The 23,855-nt window shown below is 46.6% G+C and overlaps 1 protein-coding gene across 3 annotated transcripts in view; it reads right to left on the bottom strand.

The window, feature by feature from the left end:
• The window catches only part of Slc45a4 (solute carrier family 45 member 4), a 69,584-nt gene that overhangs the window by 26,782 nt on the left and 18,947 nt on the right, over window positions 1–23,855 (bottom strand). For 2 of the 3 annotated variants that reach the window (XM_041671889.1, XM_041671888.1), the window contains exon 2: window positions 989–1,634. In XM_041671889.1, the coding sequence (XP_041527823.1) occupies window positions 989–1,232 (244 nt within the window). In that variant the 5' untranslated portion in view covers window positions 1,233–1,634. Of the gene's footprint in view, window positions 1–988; window positions 1,635–1,731; window positions 1,836–23,855 lie in introns of all 3 variants that reach the window. The other variant, XM_041671887.1, reaches the window with a different exon arrangement.

Raw genomic sequence — 23,855 nt, 5'->3', positions numbered from 1 at the left:
AACACAATGATAAAACAGGAGAACAGCTACGTGTGGTCAAGCTCAATACCTGCTAACCCTCCAGGACAAGTACCCAGCACAGCTGTGCCATAAGTCGCTTGGCCACCTGCTATACCCTTCTGAGAACTGGCTTTAGAAGGGAAGGGATGAGATTAGTCTGATTCCTAAAGAAAAGCATCCCAGGATCCATAGTGGAACCTGAGAATGAGACCTATCCACTGGCTTTACTAACTGGGGCTACAGAGCAGGCATGCGTGAGGCCGTGAGCACCGCCAGTGTTGGGAAGCCTGCTCCCACAGAAACCTGTGTGCTCTGAGGCCGAAGCCACATCCCATTGTGATGGAAGAAGTGATGAATTCACAGGGGTAGCAAATCTACAGGCTGAGCTGACCAATCCCAGTGTAGCAGGGTTAGCTCTCACCATGCAAGGATGTGGTTATGTTGTGGCAAGAAATACTGCTGAAACAACCAAAGCAGACAGATTTTTAAAATATTAATCCTGATTATAGATGCCTCTAGAGTGCTTGGTCTTTTGTCTAGTTCTCTTAGACACTTCAGAGCTGAAATTAAGTTTTTAAAATTTCCTCAGTCTACAGAGAAAATTAAAGATTTTGACGAAATTTTGGGAACAAACTCATTCTGGTGGCAACCTGAGAGGGCTGAAGTCACCTTTGAGGTGGGATTGCACTCACACCCATTCCATAGGCAAGAACTTGAGTATGACACCATGATCCCTGATTTGCTGTGGTGGTACAGCCAATGGCCTCCAATCAGTATACCTAACATATCCAAACCCAGTTTTTCTCAAGTGCCCTGCTATCAGGAATGTGACACAAAATCCAGACCACAGAGGAACAAGCCCCTGAACCAGGTTAATGGGAGACAACTGACACAGAGGTCAAGGATCCATGGCAGGGTTCCCCAAGGCCACCACCTGGAGCTGGAGCTACACACTCAGCAGCAGCCAGGCATGCTGTGCTATACTTACCTATTTGTAACAGTATAGGTGTGACCAGTGCTGTCTCCATGGCGTAACAGAATTCCCTGCCAAACATCACTGCCCCGTGCATGACCCACAGGCGTGTGGGGATTCTGTCTATGGACCCCTCACTGATGGTCTCCTCTTGAGTCTCGGCCTCTGGGTGTCTGGGTTTCTGAGGGTCCGGTAGGGGCATAGGCAGCTCTTGTACTTGCATAGATTCTGAGTCGGCATTCTGCGGAGCCATTTTCATTACCACCAAAATATATATATATACATATATATATATATATTTATTCTACCTATATAAATAATACTATCATCTCTCTCCAACGATAAATTAAGACGTCTTCTCGTTCTGCTGCAAGTGCATTCCTCGGCAAGTAACTCTTATATTCCACTTTGTACCAACAGGTGTCTCAACTTTTCACTCAAGATGTGCAGCAACACAGAAGGGTTTTTGGTTGGACTGTAAACATATGGCTTGCTGGCTCACTGTGAATTAGAGTTAAAAATCCATAAGGGCCACTCAGTTAATACCAGTTTCATCATCATGACTGTGGAGGCGCTGCAGTCACTTCTCTTGCTACAGAGAGGTAGGGAGCTGACACACACAGGTGATCTTCTGTGACTCCCCATCGAGCGGTTAGAGGATCTGCAAGAGAGCAAAGACAAGCTGAAGTCACAGGTGGCCCCTTGGCCCACACCTGCCACCACTGACAACATTCAATGTGGGCTCTTGAAAATTATACCTGGGGCAGCTGAAGTAAGCGGAATCAGAAGAGAAGTGGACAGGAAAAAAGTGCTGGCTTGCTAGCCACCACTGATACCATCGCCTGTGTCAGGTTTTCTGTGGCTGGAGTCATCAGTGGCATCATGAAAGAGAGCAGAAAGGAAAGGGAAGCTGGGGAAAGCAGCTGACAGAGTCACAGAGGGGTTCATGAGACACTGCCTGCAAATGTGCAATGAAAGGTGGAAGGGCAGGCTAGACAGACAGGGACACCAGTCCCAACGCCTAATAGACAAGTTCGAAATCTATCCTGAGGCTGGGTGCTGGGTAGCAGCAGCTTGGGAAGTAGTCCTCGACCTGTCCAGGTTGAAAAACACAGTGATAATCAAATCTAAAAGAGAAAGCTAAAAGAGACCTTTACACATGCCAAACCCTGAAACTTCAAGCAGTTCTGAGATGCCCTGCCTATGTATGACATTACCAGAGGCTTTACAACACAAGAGCCTAGTCTTGTAGTCTGCTCCACTCCAGTTTCTGTGATCAGCTTGTTTATTGTTTCTACTTAGACACACACACAGTAATATATTGATTCTTAGAGATAACTGGACATGTCCATTCAGAAAGGACCCCAACATCAGTGTGGTGGCACATAGGTGTGAGCCCAGCAGCAGCGAGGCAGAGGTAGGGGGATCTTGAGTTCTAGGCTAGCCTGGAGTACACAGCAAGAACTTGACTCATACAAATATGTGCATGCACACACACACATGCCAGCTGCCACAATAAGAGGAAAGATGGGGGTGCACAACACCCTGACCTCTTTAGGAGACAGACCTTCAGTTCCATCTGAAGGGCTACAAAAAAGGGTCCCTGAATCATGCAGGGCAGCATTCCCATTGGATATGAAATTGAGTCTGTATAAATGTCTTATCAGACATTTCTCAATAATTGCTTTGGATAACATTTCTAGTAATAGTTACTTAGTAAAGATGAGTCCTAAACCAGGCATAGTGGTGCACACCTTTAATCCCAGCACTCAGGAGGCAGAGGCAGGTGAGTTTGAGGCCAGCCTGATCAGTGAGTTCCAGGACAGCCACCGCCACACAGTGAGACAAACAAACAAATGAGTCCCAACTAGCTCTTCCTCCCCTTCTAGGGTGGGCAGAAAACTTGGGGTGAGCACCATCTAGTCCCTCTCTCGGCAGTCCCCTCAAGGCAGGGTCAGGACAGCTCAAATGGGAAGATTTCCCAGCGCACTGGCTTTCAGTGCTCCCCACCCACCCCCACTTACTTTGCTCTTTGGCTGCAACTCTAAGCCACCCCTTCAGGCTTACCATACCCTTACCCACCACACCCCACCAGAGATCCAGCAGTCTCAGCTACACACTGGCTTCTCTGTCCCCAGTTTTACTGCAGTTCCACAGCTCTCATCTGAAATCTCACATTCACCTACCTACTCTACCATATAAACCCCAGTCACAGGAATGGAGAGATGGACCCAAGTTCAGCTCCCAGCACCCATGTTAGGCAGCTTACAACTACATGGCACTCCAGGGTATTCAACACCTCTTATTTCTGAGGACACTAGCACTCATGTGCACATAACCCTTTACAGATACTCAATACACATGATTAAAACAACAAAAACAAGTTACCTACTTATACTCCTCTTTCCAACACATGGTATAAGCAGTGAGGAAACCAATCCTACCCTCAGCTCTATTACTCTTGACCTCAACCTCTGCCCACACATTTTCAAGAGAAACCACCATGGTCTTTCTTTATGTTAACCTGCCAGACTTTTGTCAAAACAGGAGCCATGGTTTAACTTCTTAGCCCCTTCCTGACAGGGACATTTTGGGGACATGGATCAATGCAGTTTGTGAAGCTGAAACAGATCAGCTGGGTGTTGGCAGGACAACAGAGATTATTCTGCAAGCAGTCCTAAAAACATAATTACAAACGCCAAACCCTTCAGCTATGCTCAGTGGCCTTTGGCCCACTTCTGCTCTATCCTCAGAAACTTGTGTGCCTGAAATGCAGGGCTAAGACTTGGCTCCAGAGTCACTGCAGCAACAGCAGAGATGAGGCAGCAACCCTCTGAAACCAGGCGTGGCGCATGTCTGTACTATATCAGCTCTTGCAGGATGGAGGCAGAAAGAAGGGGGTTCACAGTTGTCCTGGCTACACAGCAAGCTTGGACTATATAAGACCTTGCCTCAAAAACTAAAATGAGTGTTGGAGAGGTTGCTTAGTCATTAAGAGCACCGCCTGCTCTTCCAGAGGACCGGGATTCAACTCCCAGCACCCACATAGCAGCTCATAACCTGATACCCACGGTAAAACACCAATGCACATTAAATTAAAAATTAAATTAATTACAAATAAAAGTAAATAAATTTTAAAAAAGGGAAAGTAAAATGAGACGACAAAACAAACCTCTAATACACCGTGTGCAAATTCAATCTAGGCAGTCCATTCCAGTCAAAATGTAATGGAGTAACTCCTGGTCAGGGACAGTTCCAGCACCCTGTAGCATTCTGCAGCACCCAGGCATTAGCACCAAGGCTGAGTAATGCTAAGGGTTTCTATAAGGTGTCCAAGCCTGGGCCAGGAAGAAGACTCAGAGAGTATAGCCTGACATCCTTGGGACCCATAAGGTGTTCGGAGAAAAATAACTTTTCAAGCTGTTCTCCGATTTCTACTCACACCATGACTCACGGTGAACACTTACGCACTCACAAAAAAAATAAATAAAAATAAAATAAAATTTAAGTGTCTGAGCCCTTGATGATCACATCTGAATCAACTCCAGCCCAAGTGTGGCCAGCTTTCTTTTAAAGCTATATTTAGCTTCTGCTGTATATTCTATCTAGTTTAGTTTTCTTTTCTTTTCATTTCTTTTTTTTTTTTTTAAAAACAAGCCCTTAAAATGTAAAACTTTCTGACCAGTCCAGCAGAACCAGGGCTCCAGGCTGGATCTCACTACCAAGTTGTAGGGTGCTGACCTATGCCCTGGAAACATGTCAGTCATTCTTAGGAATCTCTCAATAGAGTAGGTTCTTTGGTTGCTCCATCGAAACAGCTTTTAGGGTTCCAGCTCCCACTCAATCTGACCCCACCACCACTGTCAATGTGTCATCCCAGGCTGCACCCAAGATCTAGGAACCATATGCTATCAAGCCACATCTGGCCCTGAAGATGTGGTGCCTTCAACTAAAGACAGGCTTCCACAGCAACACTACACTGCTCAGCTTAAGGGAGAAGCCCAAGTAAGAACAGCAAGTGTTCAGCAAGCCATGGCATAATACAGTGTGCAGCTTCTGGTCACAGCTGGCACCAGGCCTGGCTACAGATACCTCCATTTTACCTGTGTAGAGCAATACATGGTGGTATAAGTACCAGGTGAGTGGAAGAAGAAGCAGACATCAAACTGAGGGGGGAGGTGGAGTGGGACATTGAAATGTTTGGGGTCTCCCTACTCAAAGACTCAGAACCGACTGATGCAAGGTCAGGACTCGGTTGGCTTAGTGCTCAGATATGCTCGCAGGTGCCAGACAGCCGCAATACCCATAGTCTCAGAGAAAGCAGCCTGAAGAGCCTGGCACCCAGCTGAAGGATCTACCTGGAATGCTGCTGTCATTTTTTAGGGGACGCAGTCCAGTCCAGCTCCGGGAAGAGGGATACCTACTGTAACTGCTTGTGCTCCCTGGGGCTTACACCACTCAGCTCTACTCTGCTTCCTGGCTCTCTGCACCAGCTCAAGCCACACCAGCCTTTCCAGACTCTTTGCCATTTAGGACAGCAAGTTCTGGTCCTGCCAACACCATTGCAGCTGCAGGGTTGAATGACACACCATGCTAGCAGCTGAACAGCCCCTCATGATACACCAGCATCCTCACCTCCCTAACTTGGGTCCTGCTGTTGCTCACACAAGAACTTGATGTTTTACATCAAGAGACCAGTGTGGTTCAATGAAAGATGATATACCGCCTACAGGCAGTGGCTGGGAGGGCACTCAGTGCCTCTCCTTGCCACTCCCATATTCCAGAGTTCTGGAGCAGCCACACCTGGTGAGTGGCAACAGTTCCTCATCTAGGTCTGGCCTCTCTGGAATCTTTGTAAATAGTGTATGTTCTGGGTTGAGTATCTGCTGCTCACATGGTCTAGGTGAACAAAGTATATTTCACACAAGCAAATGCCATGAGCATCTTTCAGACAGCCCTAAGGAACAGTTATTAAGTGCAAGGCCTACTGAACATGTCCCATTCTGTAAGCTAACTCCCAGACACTGCCAACCCATGGTGCTCACACCACTGCAAGGCAACTTTTCGAACTGGGGATTTTTAACAAAGTCATGTTAACAGCTAGAATAAAACAGACTCCATTTCTTTACCAACACAGATACAGCCAGGCACTGTGGAAGACAATCTGTTCCCCATCAGGGTACCACCTGGCACAGCCATTAAAGTTCAACCTCTTCTTCAGAGCCCTAGAAAGTGGCAATTAGATCAAGGGCCCCACATAGTAAAGCAGCTTTGAAATCACACTCAGGACAAAGGGACCCCAGTTGGCTGAGGGATACATAGAGGTATGTAAGGAGCTATAAGGTACAGCTGAGGAAAGAGAGATGCCATGTCTAAGCCAGGCACCCCTGCTCTAAAAAGAGGGGGACTATTTAAAGATGGTGCCTCTGCTTCAGCACACTGTCAAAGGCCGGAAGCCAGGCCTCCGTTTGCAGCAGTCTTTCTGAGTCAGTCCCCACTCTGCACTTCCCAGCATTCTTCAAATTACTCCTCCATGTTCATTTCCAAGAACTTTATGAGCATATGGACTTTAAAAGGGCATGATGAGCTCTGGGGGAAAAGTCCTTTTGGGATCTGGACTGGATTCAACTTGTCTTTTGGAGAATGCCTGTGCTGCACAGCCTTATCTTTGCTTTTCTTTCAAGCCGACTCTGCACCTTTGAGGAAAGCCCTTGGGGGCTCGCGCAAAGCACTGCACACTTCTCAGGCTCATTCCTTACTCTACCTGCTTTGCCTCTGTTGCCAAAATTCATTCTTCCTTGGTCAGTGGACATCTGAAAGCTAATAATATTGCTTACTCACTCAGACATGTTCCCCTTCATCTAACCGAGGCTACTAGCTTTTTGTATTTTAACTTGTTATCTAATGCTTTTGTCTGAGAATAGACAAAAAGAAGAGAATAGCAAATTTAACAATCTGTTCAACATTGCCAGACTTGAACGACAGCACTCTGAATCCCAGAGGTACCTGGCTGGCTTACTCATCCATTTCCCCAGAGACAAGGCAGCCCTGAATATCACCTAGTTCTCTCCATCTGAACTTAGCCAAGCATAGCTCTTGTTTGGGAATTCGGGTCCTTGCTGTGCCTTTCCTGGGCACAAAGAACCTGCAGGGTAGAAACCCTTCCTTTGTGGGTTCCCCATGTCCCATCTCTGATATTCTCTATCAGAGCCCAAAAAGAAATGGAAAGAAGCTTGAAGAAGGAAGTCGGGTGGAGCTATGACTCCTGACCAGAGGCCACGTACCCAGCATTTGGTCAGCATATTTCAGGATAAAACCATCAAGTATCATAAAAACAAGCTCATGATCCACAGGGCAATGCCCATGGAGTCATTTCCTAGTGCAGGACAACTGTTCCTTGGAAGAAGGCTGGTCCCATGCCATCACAGGAGTGACACTATGTAATCACATGCAAAAGCTTCCTTTGAGGAGCACAGTGTAAAAGCCAGGCTAAAAGCATGATGACGTACAGAAACCGAGGCCAGAAGGACCAGCTGCCTCTGCTCATAGCACAGGCAGTTCTGCACTCACGAGAATAAGACCAAAAGTAAGCTATGGCTTCTTCTGGCCTCTTCTATTAAGTGACCTGTGACATACCCAGGACAGTTTTTTTTCCCAATACAGCAAAGAAGCTTCCCTTGGAGCCTGCTCCAGCAAACTGCACACTTTGTGACAATTTTGTTACAGTCTGCAGATGTACTCAGACAAACGCAACGACAATTGTTCCAACCAACAACTTCCTCTATTGTCCTGTTTCTAATGCGAGAGTGACTGATGCCAAAACATGTGACTTCCTTCAAGCTGTTGTGCAAAAGTGTCTGGTTAGCAGCTCTGATAGGTACCCCAAGCTTGGCTCAAGGTTTTGGGGTACATTTTTTAGGTTTGTGTATATGTGTATGGTAGGGGCATGTGTATATGTACATGCACATGTTGAAATGCATGTGGTGAAGGCCTGTAATTGACACAGGATCTGGATTTATTCCTCAACCTCTCTCCACTGTATATACTGAGACAGGGAGACAGGGTTGCTCATTTGAACCCGGAGCTTGACAATTAATTTGTCTAGTCCGGTTAGACAACTTGTGTCAGGGATCCCTTCCAAGAGCTGAGATGACAAATGGGCTGCCATGACCACATGGCAATTATGTGGGTGCTGAAGATCCAAACCTGGTAGAAGGCAAGCACTTCACTTTCTGAGCCATTTCCCTAGCTCCATGGATGGGAAAGTTTAAAGGTCAAAATGGTTACAACATTCACCAGCACTGTCAAAGTCAATGAGGCACTCAGCCTGGGCACAGTGTAGGAGTGTTGGTGGTGCATGCTGCACTTACAGATGCCCCATCATGGTCCATACACATTCTCACACATATGCAGACTGTATGTTCTAACTACATGCAACCAACAAATGCTCAGTGGTGACTGGCTTGCCACAACACCCACATTCACAGGTATAAACTGGCACAAATTCGGCACTACACCCTTAAAACACCATGAGTACAGGAGGTGTTCTTCAACTTAAACATATAGCTGAAATACCTTAAAAATGTGGTGACTCCATCCACCCTGTGGCACAGTCTCATGAGAACTGCATCAGCTGCTCCCAAGAGCACATGGCCACCTGGGAGCTTCAAGAGGTATAGAGAAAGCATCTTACCAAATTGCTACCCTGCAGGGTAGGATCAAAATTCAAAGTGCAAAGTACAGTATGGGGAGACGGTAGCTATCTTTCTCTTTCACATCAGCATAAAGTCAGGTTTGCTGGGACAACCTGACAGGAATCACAGTGTGGTACTAGGTACTAATGGAACCACAACACAGGCCTAAGTGACATTCACTGACACAGCCTCCTGATCCCCACCAGCACCTCTCTCCAGATAATCAGAGACAACACAAACCAGAGAAACTGGACCAATGGCAGTTGATAGCAAAGAATATCAATGTATGAACCAAGAGTATAAAAAATTCAATTGAATCCATCTAATCCAATGTGCCCATCGTAGGAATGAAATACAGCACACAGCAAGGCAGTCTTTTACTGGAAAGCACATGAGCAATGAGTCGATGCTATGTCAAGACAATAGGAGGGTAAGCTGCAGACTAGGAGAAAGGACTTACAAAGAAGCTATCCAAAATATACACTCAACTCTCATGGTCAGAAAAGTCTGATTAAAGACAGGTCAAGGGCCAGGCATGGTTGCAAATGCCAGTAACCCCAACATGTGTGCTACAAAAGCAGGAGGGTCAGAGAGTAGCTCAGGATTGGTCTAGGCTGTGTATCAAGTTCAAAGTCAGCCTGGGCTACATGAAACCCTGCCTCAAAAACTTAAAAGAAAAAAAATCGGTCAAGGACCCTACAAGGGAGGTCATGAAGACACAGTGTGAAGGCACACTAAGTCATGAAAAAATGTTTCCCTTCATGTGTCACCTTAGATGCCAAGCTGCTACACACCTGCCAAAACTGCCCAAATCTAAACACCAAGAGAGAGTGAGGATATGGTACAGCCTTATTCGGTCACTGCTAGTGGGCATGCATAGGGTGCAGCTATACAACTTTGGGATCCAAAACTAAACATATCACTATGCAATCCAAAATTAATTGACAGGTTGCACACTCATGACCCCACAAACCCTGCACACAGAAGTTAAGACATATTCTGATGCCTGGAAGCAATCAAGAAGTCTTTCAGTAGGAGAATTAATGAACTATGGAGGAAGCCAGACATGGCACATAGGCTTATAATCTCAGCATTTATTAGACCAAAGTAAGAGGATCATGACAAACTCGAGGCCAGCCCAGTCTATACAATGAGTTCTGGGTTAGCCACGGATACGTATCAAAACAGAGAGAACTGGTAAATGCAAATAGTTACTAAGTGGCAGGAAATGAACCTGAAAAAGGAAATAAGTATGAGTCCTTCTAGAAAAGATGAAATTATGGAGACTGTGTAGGATGAAGAGCTGAGTCTGTTGTCTTTCTATCTACTCAGCAGGTTGAGGCAGGAGGACTACCTGTGTAAGGCCTGCCTAAACTACAGAGTAAATCACATGCCTAGCCAGGCAACTTACCCTGCCTCAAAATAAGAAGTAACTGTATTTGGGAGGCTGAGCAGGAGAATCAAGAGTTCAAGGCCAGCTGCAGGTAAGTGAAACTCTGTCTTAAAACAACAAGAACAGTGGGGCAGTGGTGGTGCACACCTTTAATCCCAGTGCTTGGGAGGCAGCGGCAGGTAGATCTCTGTGAGTCTGAGACCAGCCTACAAAGTGAGTTCAGCCTACAGCCAGAGCTATAACACAGAGAAACCCTGTCTCGGAAAACAACAATAAAAGTAAGTAAGTAAAAAGAGGGCTGGAGAGCTGTCTCAATAGTAAAGTGTGTGCTGGGCATACATGAGGCCCTACATTCAACCCCCAGCACTGAGAGGGGAAAGAAAGAATGCTTAGAAATTTTGAAATCCCTCCCTCTAGCCAGGAGTGATGGTATGTGCCTATAATTTCAGCACTTGGTGAGCAAAGGCAGGAGAACTGCTACAAGTTTAAGGCCAGCCTGGGCTACAGGGTCCCCCATTTAGTGAGAAGTAAATAATCACAAAACCCAAAGACCCACTTCTCACTAGACAAGAAGCAGAAACCAGTCTATCAATACCAGCAACTAATTAAGACGATTTGAAATTTTTTTTATTTTTAAGAAACTGACACACTGCAATGAAAGTAAACTTCAAGACAAATACTAGAATTCTTGAAGCCATCAAGAGAAGCTGTCACACCCTTCACATGAACTGTATATGCAGATGGGGAATGGTGGTGCATACTTAGCCCTCAGGAGGTTGAGAGCAGCAGAGTACCAGTATCAAGGTCTGCAGAAGCTGCACATGCACACCCATTACCCAGATCCTCCTGCCCCATGTCCAGTCAGGATGTCTTAAGTACAACTAGTAAAGGTTCTTCCTCTATCTAGCGCCACCCCCACCCCCAATATTACTACAAGTGAATCCCTCCATGTCTCACAGACTGTTAGTGGTTGAACTGTTGCTCCTGCTTCCTGTATAATCAACTAGTGGGCATACATCCATGATGTAAGACCATGATTTCAGTAGCTAATAGAGAACATGACTGTCAAAAAGATCCAAGGGCCTAAAACTAAACCAATGAAGTTGTTTCAGCAGCAAGGGCAAATCCCAGAGGAGCCTTGGAAGGGCCCAGCCAACATGAACTCCCCTCATACATTCCAGTAGGAAATCTATCAGTCCCTGAGCACTACTGGATGGACACTCAAGGCCTCCAGACCTGCTTGCAGACCACAAAATGCTATCAACTCATAGGTGCCCGAATTAACGTGGCTGGCACAGCATTTCTGAAAGCAACTTTTTGATCTGCAAAGGAAAACATCAGAATTGCCAAGAGATCTGTGGAAGCCTACTGTGAATTCCCGGGGCCTGTGAGGCATGGAGTATAGCACAGCCTGGCCCAGACATCAAAGAACCAAGTCTTAGTAAAGCAGTCTGCAGGTGGACCACCAGCACTAGCCCCTGCATGGAGGGGCTGGGGAGAACGGATAGGGGCAAACAGCATGCATCAGCTTAAAGAGCCAAATGGAGGCAAGAAGCTCAGCCCCTCTCCATGAGTACTATCCTGTCCCTCAAGCAGCAGGCCAGGGAACCAGCTCAGTTCTGAGATGGTTGTGCAGGTGTGCAAGAGTCCACAGCTCACCAACACATAAGAGATACAAGCACATACAAATGTGCGAGTTCTCTCTCTCTCTCTCTCTCTCTCTCTCTCTCTCTCTCACACACACACACACACACACACAAACACACACACACACACATACACGCATGCGTGGGCAGAGAGAGAGTGAGAGAGAGAGAGAGAGAGTGCACAGGGAAACTAGGCTGGAAGAACTGCTGGCCTCTTTAATTTCTCATGGATCTTCCTGGCCTTTAAAGCACACAGAGACAGGGATGGTGATCATGAAGGCTGCTGGTACCAGCAAGACAACCCCCAATACACACTGAGGTCAAAATCTTGAGTGGAGGTACCCATTTAAGATTTGTGATGTGTCTATCTGATTACTCAGGGTCAAGAGTTGGGGCTTGGCTGGACTCTGCTTTTCAGTTCACTCTGAATCCTGTAACACCTACTACCTCTGCTCTTCTTTCTAATGCCTGAAACACCCAGGAAGCTCTTAACTTGACTGGTGACTTTGCCCTCAACATTGTAGACCAAATCTCAATATCATAACTGGAATGATCCCTTAGAATAGCATATCCATTACACTGTTCCTGTTTCTGCCTCTCCCCTTATTCTGGATTGGCTTTCAAAGCCCTTCAAAGAGCCCCTTCAGGCTCTCCAGCTATCTGCTTTAAGCTAACCACACCACAAGGTCCATCCCAGGTCATGCATTTGCTGAGGTCTCTGTCAGAAGCTCACAAGGTTCAGTAGCCCCTTCTCAGTGGGACTACCTAAGCCACCTGGGCACAGCCTACCTGCCAAGATCTGCCTGCCACACAAACAAGCTGCCAACTTAAAATAAATGCCTTTGAATCTCTGACTGAAATAGGCAAACACATGGTGATTAATATCACAGTAAATATGTATTATTATTATTGACAGGGTCTAATGTTTAGCCCTGGCTGGCCTGAAACCTATAACACAGGCCAGGCAGACGTTGACCTCAGAGATCTGCCTGCCTCTGCCTCCTGAGCTCTAAGATCATAGGCATGTGGCACCATGCCCAGCCAGAAAGCATTTTTTAATGTGGAGTCGAATCATAGTGTCCATTGCTCTATTTTTCACAATGTCAAGGGCACACTGGACATAGCAGTGCATATCAACGACATGGAAGATTGAGGCAAGAGGATCACTTGAGCCCACAGCCAGCCTGAATATCACTGTCCATCAAAAGTAACAACAACAAAAGAGAGAGCTGGGCGTAATGGCTTATGCCTCCCATCAGCACTGAGACAAGAGAACGGCCATGAATTCCAGGCTAACCTGGACTACATAGCAAGATTCCGTCTCAAAGAAAACAGAATTAGGGGGAAGGCACTGGGATTTTAAATAAAATACCTTTTTATGTTGTTTTGCTTTAAGGTATGGTTGCCCCCACACTGATTCTCTAGCCTCACTCTCCCAAGGGTAAGAAACATCTTTTTGTTGTTGTTGGGCTTGAATACCTTTTATTTTATTTATTTATTTATTTTGGAAGCAGGGTCTCACAGGGCCTAGGGTAGCCTCAAACTCTCTAAGTAGTTAAGGGTGACTTTGAATTCTTGATTTTCCTGTCTCCACCTCCCTGAGTGTTGGGATTAGAAATCTGTAACCAGATTCCCTCTACATTTTTTTTTTTATTAAAACAATCTACTGTCCAAATGTCAAGGGGGCCAAGCCAGCATTTAGAAAGCTCATAACAAAAGCCCACTTGAGTGAAAAATCAAACTGAAAACAAGACAGCCCCCAAAGAGAGTGTTCTCTGCAGGTTTGGCTTCCTTACCTGGGTCTGTATGTTTCTTCAATCTGCACTATCAGCTGAGCAGGAGGTTATCTGTTTTTCAATTAACCAGCAATGAGACATTTCTCCCTTTTTTCTAAAGGTTCCTAGCATTGGGAGATTTGCTGGCTTAGGCCACCGGAGTCAGAATGAAGCTCTGGCTGCCATGGAAACTGCAGCAAGCTTCTAAACTGAGAAGCTCCTGGAATCCAAGCTGGCTGAAGCAAGTTGTTACAGCTTTAATATAAAATCCACAAGGGTGGCCTCAGACACAAGTTCCAAGATAAGCATGGATCAGATCCTGAGTGCTTCACTTAGTGTAAACCAGAGGCCAACAGACTCAGATTCTGGTCCCACCACGCCCTCCAGGGGTCAGGGTAGGGGAGAGAGAAAGAGAGGAGCTACGTGGCATAAAAAATGAAATAAAAGTCCTTCACATTACATACATACCAAGAACAAACCTCAACGACAGGATTACAGTTAAGTAATGCCACTGTAAAGACTCCTTTGACACGGGTGCATGTGAAGTCTAAACAGAGGCTTCCAGACCCCAAGTGTGTGTCTAGGCAAAAGAGAATGTAAGGCTCAACTTGAAGTGGCGCGTTTCCTGAAATGACAGTCCATGTGATCGAATACATGCTGACATTTTTAAAAGGGCAGGCATGCAGTATAAAACAGTCCTCTGCCTTCCAAGGACAAATCCCAAGCACTCCACTGGTCCTGAGTACACTACTTTCTTCAAATTTCACCTACCCCACCCAGGGCTGCAGCTGCTGTGCTGTGTGAGAGCAGAGAGGCAGGAATACACAGATCTTAGCAAGTTCAGCATAATTCTGCTTGGCTTAATAGGTTAAGGGACTTCCTCTGTTGACTGAGTAACCGGTAGACACACTGTGAACTCTGGACGGAAGGACCCAACCCTGAGGTAGGCATGAAGGGACAGTCGAGACTTCACCGTATTACTCAGGATGTACACGGTTTAAAGATAACTCCTCCTAAAATTTTCTTTTTAATATTTTCAGATCTTGGTTGATGGCAGATGGCAGACACCAGTAAGTGAAATTGGGAACATAAGTGGGGGAATAAAAACAAATTACTGCCGGGCAGTGGCGGCACACATCTTTAATCCCAGTACTGGAGAGGCAAAGGCAGGAGGATCTCTGTGAGTTCAAGGACAGCCTGGTCCACAAAGTGAATTCCAGGACAGTCAGAGCTGTTTCACAGAGAAACCCTATTGCAAGAAAAACAAAAAAACAAAACGGAAAAAAGAAAGAAAAGATTACTACTGTGTTTGGAAAAATGTGAAACATAGCTTTCAGAAGTCCAAGTTTACGACTAAAGAAAGCTTACATATGGCTGTAGCCTGGGGTTTTATGGCCAGAGAACCCAACAGCAAGATTAGCACCAGTGTCCCAGCGACTCCTCACCTAGAACCACAGGACTGTGAGTCACGGCACTGTTTACAGCATAGCTCTGTGTCCAATCTCCAAATGTGGCTGTGAAGGTGACCTCTGAGAAAACTTAGCACCCTGAGGAGTTCCTCTAGGCCCTGGCAGCCCGTTTCCAAACAGACCCCCACACTGCCCACCAAGAGAGGAAAGGTCCTGGCCAGTCACTTCCTCTTCCTTTTCTCCTCTCTGCTCTACTCAGGGAGCAGCTGGAACCTGTGACAGCTGGCATGGCAGTAAAGGGCAAATGCATATGCCCAAAACTGCCACTTCTTTTTTTTTTTTTTTAATTTTTCGAGACAGGGTTTCTCTGTAGCTTTTGGTTCCTGTCCTGGAACTAGCTCTTGTAGACCGGGCTGGCCTCGAACTCACAGAGATCCACCTGCCTCTGCCTCCCGAGTGCTGGGATTAAAGGCGTGCACCACCACCACCAGGCTAAAACTGTCACTTCTAATGAAGAAGTTCTTCACCTGTGGGCCCCATGTTTTGAGCTGAGGAAATGCTATTTGCCACTATCTTGGCTCTGGTGAAAAATTGGTACATTAGGACCCAGCATTTTCTTTGCACTAGGGACAGTGGCTTGCTATCCTTTGAACTAACTACTGCTGCTTTGGAGCCTCTACGTACCTGCTAAGATGGCAAGCCTGGCCAGGACACAACCACAGCATTACAGTGAAGGGCTATCACTCAGGGCCCATCATATCCAAAGGAACAAAGCCACTGGGGTTTGACTAGAGTTAGAAGAAACCTCCTGTGTCCAGAGACACTACTACAAAGTAGTACATCCTTACACAAAATCATGTTGTACGATGCTGTCTTCTAACAGGAAGCACTCCTTTTCGGCTAGTCTTTAATGTGTGATCGCACAGCCAAAGGCGTTATTTTAGACGGAATACAGCGCAGGGACAGAGAACTTGCCAACATGCACAAGGCATCTCATTGGCTCCCTGGCATAACATAAGAAGAAAAACAGCACTGTTTCTGTAGGTCACAGGCAGGTTCTTTAGGCTGCTCTAGGAACTAACCTCAGCTAAAAACAAAACTAAAGTATTTTTGAAGAAAGACTTTCTGCTTGTCTATATAAACGTGCTCCAAGGCCCAGATACAAAACATGCTGCTCAGCAGTTCCTTCAGCTGGGGGAGGGATGGCTTTGTACGTGCCACTGGAATGAACAGGGCAGGTCAACTTAGCTGGGGAATATTTGAAGCTGATTTCTAAAACATACCAAGGAAGCTCCCCCCCCCCCCCACCCAGCCCATCACTATTAAGATGAAAGTTCCAAAGTCCTGCCCAAAAATATAGTAGCTTATCCAAAGTGTTTGGGGGAGGACACTCACTGCGGCTCTCTTCCACAAGACTGATCATCAAGAATCTACGGGTCTTGCTTCCTATCTGCCCCCATCAGACTAAGTGCATGCGAGCAGCCTGTTCCATCATTGCTGGCTTACTTAAAATCTCCAAAAACAGCTTACCCTGACAAAGAACCCATGGTCAGCCTATACACACAGGGCTTCGAGCCCACCAGAGAGAAACTGCCCTACTCCTCTCTCCAGGCTAGAGGAGACAAGAGACAAGAACCCTGAGCCTGTTTTTCCTGGGTACTGTACTGGTCTATATGGGTCAAGAAGCTCTACACATGCCAGGTGTGAAAGCCATATGGCAATCTCAGTGCTCATGAAGGAGAAGCAAGAGGATCTTAAGTTTGAGGGCTGCCTGAACCTCATAACAACATTCTAAGATGGGGGCAGCAGCTTTACTACCACAGTGCTCCTCCAGGCCAAACAAAAGGCCCAACTGGGTTTCACATGTACAGGCCCCCTTTCTACTCAGTAATTTGTGGGTGACATTGGTCAGGGCCCATGCAACACCAGGTTCTGGTCTGGAAGCCAGCAGGATAATGCTGTCTTGAGTAAGACTAGAACACAGCCACCTGCAATCCAGCAACAAAGGTGCTAAGGCAGAATAATTCAGGAACAGACCAGAGGTCACCTGTAGCCTTCCATAAAACAGTATGCCACACCTAGCATGCAGGACTGAGCATGCAGATCTAAAACATTTCTTTAGCCATTCTGGGAGACTAGCCATCTCTAAGACTGTTGCAGAATCCTTCACATCGGATGCTTTGTGTAGATGCGAGTCGAATAAACACTGGAGCCAGCATGCCGGAGCACCCCTTCAATCAGCACTTGGAAACACAAGAGGACTGGAACACAGCTACAGTCATGGAGTTGTGAACAAAGCCTACTGCAAAGATGCTTAAGAGATGCTTGTTCCATAACAAGCAGTCCTTGCTACTCTGTCCTGGACATGAAATTGAAACACAAACCTTTTTGCCAAGAGAAGTAGGCAGACCACACTGCACTGGGCATGGTTTCTCATACTTGTGTGCACTGTATGTGATTCCTGTAAATGCCTAGTGTAGGGCCACATGTAAATCTACTTTAGGTACAAATCAATAGATTCTATAGGCTACCATGTCAGAATGAATACATGTAAAGTGGTCTATATTTTGTCTCCAATGCAAACAGAAATTTACTTGAAAATCTGTGTTTAGATTGCGAACTGCTGTGTCTAATCAGCCAATCCTATAATGTCCTTTGAAACACCTTTACAGTTTACTCAATGCTGTCATTCTGGGCAGCAGGAGCTAGGCCAAACAGCTGGGTAGAGTTCCAACATCTAGACAGCAAGGGGGTAGTCATGTTAGTGAGAAGGCAGTCCTCTATTGCACTCCACATAATTCAATAGAGTTCTACACACAGGCTGATGCCCTAGGGGATAGACAGTGGCCAGCTGTGTGTACTGCCTCCAGTTATAGAAAAGCAGCTCACAGTATGGCCATAGTCCAGAAGAAAGCAGAAGAACTACAGGCTTACAAAAAAAAAAAAATGGAGTCAGCTGATTCAAGAGGAAGTCCTAGGGCCTTAACAAGGTCTTACTGGGCTAGAGACCCACCCACAAAGGCCAGGGGAGTCCACTGACAGAGTTCAGCCCAGAACCTGGCACACCCCAATGACAAGCATTACAGAGATTGGGAGGGGCATGGAGGAGAGAATCCAACCTCCAGGACAGTCACCATTGTCCTAAGATCTTCACCTTAGCCCCTGGCCTCTGAGCCTCCTTCCTGTAGACTTCCTACTCAAGCTCTCAGCTCCCATGTACCATCATTGGCAACCCCTCCTTGCTCTTGGGACTGGACCCCATCCCCACCCCGAGTTATTCCCCTGTTCTGAGCATGACTAGAGAAAGCAGGAGCTGCTGAAATTGGAAGGCCTACAGAGGCAAAGCCCGACTCCCTACTGTTTCACTAGGAGGCATTTCCTGGCCTCACAACTACCCACTTGGAAAGTCAAGGGCACTGCCGTGTGAAGGGCAGGCTCTAGACAAAAGCCAGCTGTGGCTAACTTGACTGCAAAATAACATCAGCAGAGTTTCATTTTTAAGGAGTTCAAGACCAGCACCCATCCTTCAGAGCCAAAGTCACCTACACACACCGGGTGGCAAGGATGGCCTCCAGGGATTTAAAGAGACAGCTCATATAAAGTTAGGGGTATACAAGTCTGCTTTTCTGAAAGGTCTGTCAATTATAAAAGAGCATGCCTGGGGGCTGAAGAGATGGCTCAGTGGTTAAGAGCACTGGCTGCTCTTCCAGAGGACCTGGGCTCAATTCCCAGCATCCACACAGCAGTTCACAACTGTCTGTAACTCCAGCTCCAGACGATCTGACACCCTCACACAGATATACATGCAGGCAAAACACCAATGCACCTAAAATACGAATAAATAAATTATTAGGGAGAGAGAGAGAATATATATCTGGATGTTTGCAACGCAAAAGCACCCAGTGCGTCAGATCCAAGCCCAGTTCTGGGCCCTGAGTATACAACCAAAGCTTGCCCACAACAGACAAGACTCACATGAAAAAGAAGTCTTTACAAGAAAGACCAAAACAATTTCATCTGTTAACCAAACTGTTGAATCAAAACTTGAGTTCAAGCACAATCGCCTCAGTTTCTCAAAGCAGTAACTCCCTTTCAACGATTAATAAAGTCCTCTAGAAAGTGCTCCCCACACCAGCATTTTTAAGATTTTTTGGCAGGATAAATATTAGCTTGTGCCCTGCCTACACAAGAAGTGAAAGCTGACAAAGAAGCAGTTTTCAAAAAAAAAAAAAAAAAAGGAAGAAGAAGTTGCAGTCGCAGTGGTTGCAGGGCAGTGAGCGCCTAGGCTGGGCTCTGCTTCTGCCCTCTCTGTTCTGGCTCCAGACTCTTGCTGTTAATCCTCAGCACCCTGCAGGTGGCAGGTCTTGGGGGCTCACCACCTATGTGTGCACTGCAGCTATCTCCAAGGCAAGCTCAGTACAAACAATAAAACAGAGAGTGGAAAACAAGCTAATTAAAGAGAGAGGTTTAAGATACTTTGAGGGATAAAAGGGAACAACTGGGTCTTGAGTATGGCTTCAGCTTAGTTTCTTGAAAGGTGTTTAAGTGGTCTCATGAACACAGGTAGCAGTAACTGGGGTATGCCAGCCTGGCCCTGTGGACAGCTCTGGAGACCCCAGATGCCAGGTGGCCAGACAGGTGGGAGATGAACCCCACAGCATATTTTTGCCGCCAGTTCTCAGGCTGGCTCCAGATCTCCATTTCCTTTTCACCTGTGTGGTCTCTCTGAGTTTAATACACAGCTAAATCAGCTGGGAAAAGCAAAGAGCCAAGCCAGAGGCAAACTCAGCTAGTCTACATGCTGAGAGAGGCTCTCCTCACCTACAGCACCTAGCATCACCTCCCTATCCCCAACTCCTGCACAAACAAGGCAGGCTCCTGAGCATCTAAGCTGCTTCTGAGTCAGTGTGGAACACATATGCATGAAGGGTGCAGGGTCCTAAACACATCTCCAGGACATAGTGGCCCAGACAGATGTAGACCTCAGTCTCCACAGTCCTTAAGAGGGAACCAGTCCAGGCTGTGTAAACTGCCCAACCCCATGACCATCATCACAGTGCCAGTCATGTGGACTATTGGCAGGCTTGCTGTGACAATTCCACAGCTATAGCGGTGTAGCCAACTCTCAGGACTCTTGACCTAAGCTTCTGTTGACTGATGAGCTGTTCCTATGAGCAGAAGTGAGTCCTTTCTACCACGCACAGTGTGCATCTGTAGACACTCGGCCCTAAGGAGAGCAAGACAAGGACTGAAGACAAAGCTACTTTGGGGGCTCTAAGTCCATCTGAATGGCTCTAGGGAATCTATGGTTAATCTAATAACACTAATCTCCACCCCCCCCCCCTTTTTTTTTCTGGATGTGCTCTTGCTGTGTAGCCCCAGGCTGGCCTCACATCTTTCTGCCCCAACCTCAAACACAGAAATTACAGGCACGTGCCACACCTGGCAAAATGTTGGTTTCACAAGGATAATTACCCAGAGCTATTCCTAAAGGGCTAAGGTTTGGAAACAAAAAACTTTAGATAGCTGTTTCTGATCTGAAGCTAAGTTAAGAAACCCCACTTCTGCCCATTGTATATAGATCTTCCCTAGGCCCTGCTGCTGTTCACAACCCTGCCACCCAGTGCCTGCTGCCAGAGCGGCAGTCAGCCATGGATGACAGGACAGCAGGAGAGCAAGCCAAGATGTGTGACACTGCACTCTTGGGTGTCTCAAGTTCCCCAGCGATCCCAAGAGTCCACATGAGGGACACCAGGGGCTTCAGCTGGTCAGCTTTTTGGCAATGAGAACAGAGCTGCAGGGATAGGTGGTAGCCTGGTGGCACAGAAAAGAGCCAACGTGAAAGGACAGGCCATGCCATCTTCCACAGTTCTAGGACAGTTTGAGCATGTTCCTGTGTAGATGCCAGTGGAAGATTCAACAGGTCAGAGGCAGGATGCTTTTACACAGACCTTATCCAGAGCAAACCCACTTCAAATGGCCCCAAATGATAGCTTGTCCACCGGCTTCAGAGGGTACACTCAGCACCATGCTGCCCTCTAACCACAACATTCTTGCTAACTTACTGCAGGAAAGCCAGGAGAACGAAGAGTTCCAAGGCCTGCCCCGTGGCATGGGGCCCGGGCAGAACACACGAGAGGCAGGCAAGAGTTCTAGGGGCAAGAACGGCCCTGGCCTCCTTCAGGCACACTTCAGTCTCTATGGATGGAAAGTTGGTCACAGCTGGCAAAGCTGCCTGGTGTCTATAAAAGTGTCCTTCCCAAGAGACGGCTGGAAACAGACACTCTGAGATACTTTCATTCTTTTCCTTATTTGCCATTCTGAAAAATAAGCTGTTCTTCCTACTCTGCAATGGAATAGGGTCAAAATCTTCCAGTCAACAGCAGCCCAAAGAAAAGAGCACTAGATCCAAGTTATTTCCAGTTTGGCAAGTGGCCCAAGGTAACTCTATGCTGTTTACTTGGTGCAAGCAGCATTCGCCTGGGGATAAAAATCTAATCCCATAACCAGCCAGCCAGTGTCCCTGTGTCCTGGAAACAGGAGCTGAGGCACAGGCAGTTTCTCAAACCCTCTCCATCCCAATGTTCCTGAATCCAAAGTTCTGTAAAGCCTACCACCTAGGAATGTCCACTCCGGGTTCACTGTGATGTATAAAATCTGCATGTTCCCAGGGCTGGTCAAAGCCACCCTTAATTAAATTAAATGATCTACTGATCTATGCAGAGGCACAGCTAGCAAAGGCCCCAGGTCAGCACAGCCTCCAGCATGTTATCCACCTTCTGCAGACAGCAGGACACTACGCCAGAAGAGAGCAAGATGCACCCACTGAGGTGAGGCCCTGGAGAAGCGCCCTCACTGCAAACTCAGCACATCTCACTCTTTCCTCAAAAGACCAATTTAGGGAGAAGACATGACTGCAACTCCTCAACCCTCTCTGGGGATGCTGATTGACAGTCCCAACACTCTGCTGTCCTGACTGATGACAGGTGAATTCACAGGGGCCTGAAAGTCACCAGTCAGGGCAGATCAGATCTCACTCTACCCCTTCCCTACCCCTCCCCACATCAGCTGAGCCACAGGACTAACTCTTCAGAGGACTGCTAGAAGTTCCCAGAGCTGGGCATGAGGCTTCTGACCCAGTGAGCTGAGCTACCAGTAAGGACAGTCAACTACAACATATACAAAAATTATTTTAGTGTTTGTAAAAAAAATATATTCTTTCAGGTAGCTAACCTAAAAATAAATAAATAAATGGAAAAGAGGCAGGATGTCTTAGTTTTGTAATTCTGACACCTATGAGGCTGAAACACGAAGGATGCATTGAAAGAAGACAGATTGGGCTATTGAACAGTGAGTTTCAGGACTGGTGGGGAATGCTATTTTAAGGTGTGTTGCTTTTGTTTAATGCTGCATTTGTTTAACTCTGTGAAGCTGTGGTTCTTTGCCTGTCTAAAACACCTGATGGTCTGGTAAAGAGCTAAATGGCCAAGAGCAAGGCAGGAACAAGGATAGGTGAGGCTGGCAGGCAGAGTATAAACAGATCAGAGGAAGGGAAGAAGCAATGAGAGAATAAGGGGTGGAAGACATCAGGGGCCAGCAACCCAGTCACACAGCCAGCCATGGAGTAAGAGCGAAAGTAACGTATACAGAAATAGAGAAAGGCCCAGAGGCAAAAGATAGCTGGGTTAATTTAAGAAAAGCTGGCTAGAAATAAACCAAACTAAGGCAAGGCATTTATAAGAAATAATAAGCCTCCGTGTGTTTTATTTGGAAGCTGGGAGGCAGACCCCCCCAAAAGACCCAAAAGGAGTAATAAGAGTTTAAAAAAAAAACTAACAACACAGGACATCCTCAGTTATATGGCAAGACTACCTCAAAGCGGGAGGGGGGGCAGTGGTCAAGAGCACTGGTTGTACTTGTACAGGACCTGGATTCAGCTCCCAGCACCCACATGATTGCTCACAACTTTCTGTAACTCTTGTTCCAGGGGATCCAATGCTTTCTTATGACTACCCCAGGTACGTAAATGGTGTACACATATACATGACTCATAAAATAAGTCTAAAAAAGAAGGAAGGAAGGAAGGAAGGAAAAAGACTAGAGAGATGGCTCAGTTAACAAGAGATGGATGCCTACTCCAAGCCTCAGAACCCAATTTTCATCCCCAGACCCACAAGGTGGGAGAACCAACTCCCTTAAACTGTCACTGGCCTTTGTGTGTGTGCACACCTACACACTGGCACATGTGTACACACACATACACACAAATAATTTTTTTTCTTTAAAAGAGGCTATAAAGACTATAAAAATTAATGTAAACTGGGATTGCTAATCCCAGCATTAGGGAGATGAAGGAGAACGAAGGATCAATCAAGTTGAAGGTCAATGCACTCACTCATGTGTGGGTCTCTCCTCTTCTACCTCTATCTTTCAGGCAAGCTGTCCCCTCAACAGCCACCTATCAGCATCTTGAAACCTAGATCCAGCTCTACACAGGAGGGGCCTTACGCCCCAACATTAGCCACAGATAACCAGTGCTCATTCTACCTCCCAGTCATCCATCTAGCCCTGCTCCAGCCCAAAAGAACCTGACCATTTCCTTCTCCCAGTGGCTGGGATCCTCGCAGGTCAGAACACTCCCCCACCACATATCAACAACTCCACAGAAGTAAAAAGCACTTCCATCCTCAGGACTCATGCTTGTCCTCATGAGAACTGCAGAGCCTGTGTGTTTGGGTTCATCTCCGTATCCCTGCAGACACTGCCTACTCAACTGCTTCATGTGGGTGTGCAGCAATCGTAGCTGAAACTCACAAGGTGCTTCCTATGAGCCAATTTCTAGTTCTATACTAGCTCACTAACCTCACAGCAATCCTGTGGGGAACTCTAGCATTAGCCTCATTTTACAAAGACGAAACTGAAGCAGGAAAGACAAGAGCAGAAACTCGCAGTCGGGCATCAGAGC

The sequence above is a fragment of the Microtus oregoni genome, unplaced genomic scaffold, assembly GCF_018167655.1.
Source record: "Microtus oregoni isolate MIOR12 unplaced genomic scaffold, Mior012 000022F_ref0000154, whole genome shotgun sequence".
Lineage (NCBI taxonomy): Eukaryota > Metazoa > Chordata > Mammalia > Rodentia > Cricetidae > Microtus > Microtus oregoni.
The sequence above is the reverse complement of the archived record's forward strand: the minus strand, read 5'-3'. Positions and strand labels throughout refer to the sequence as shown.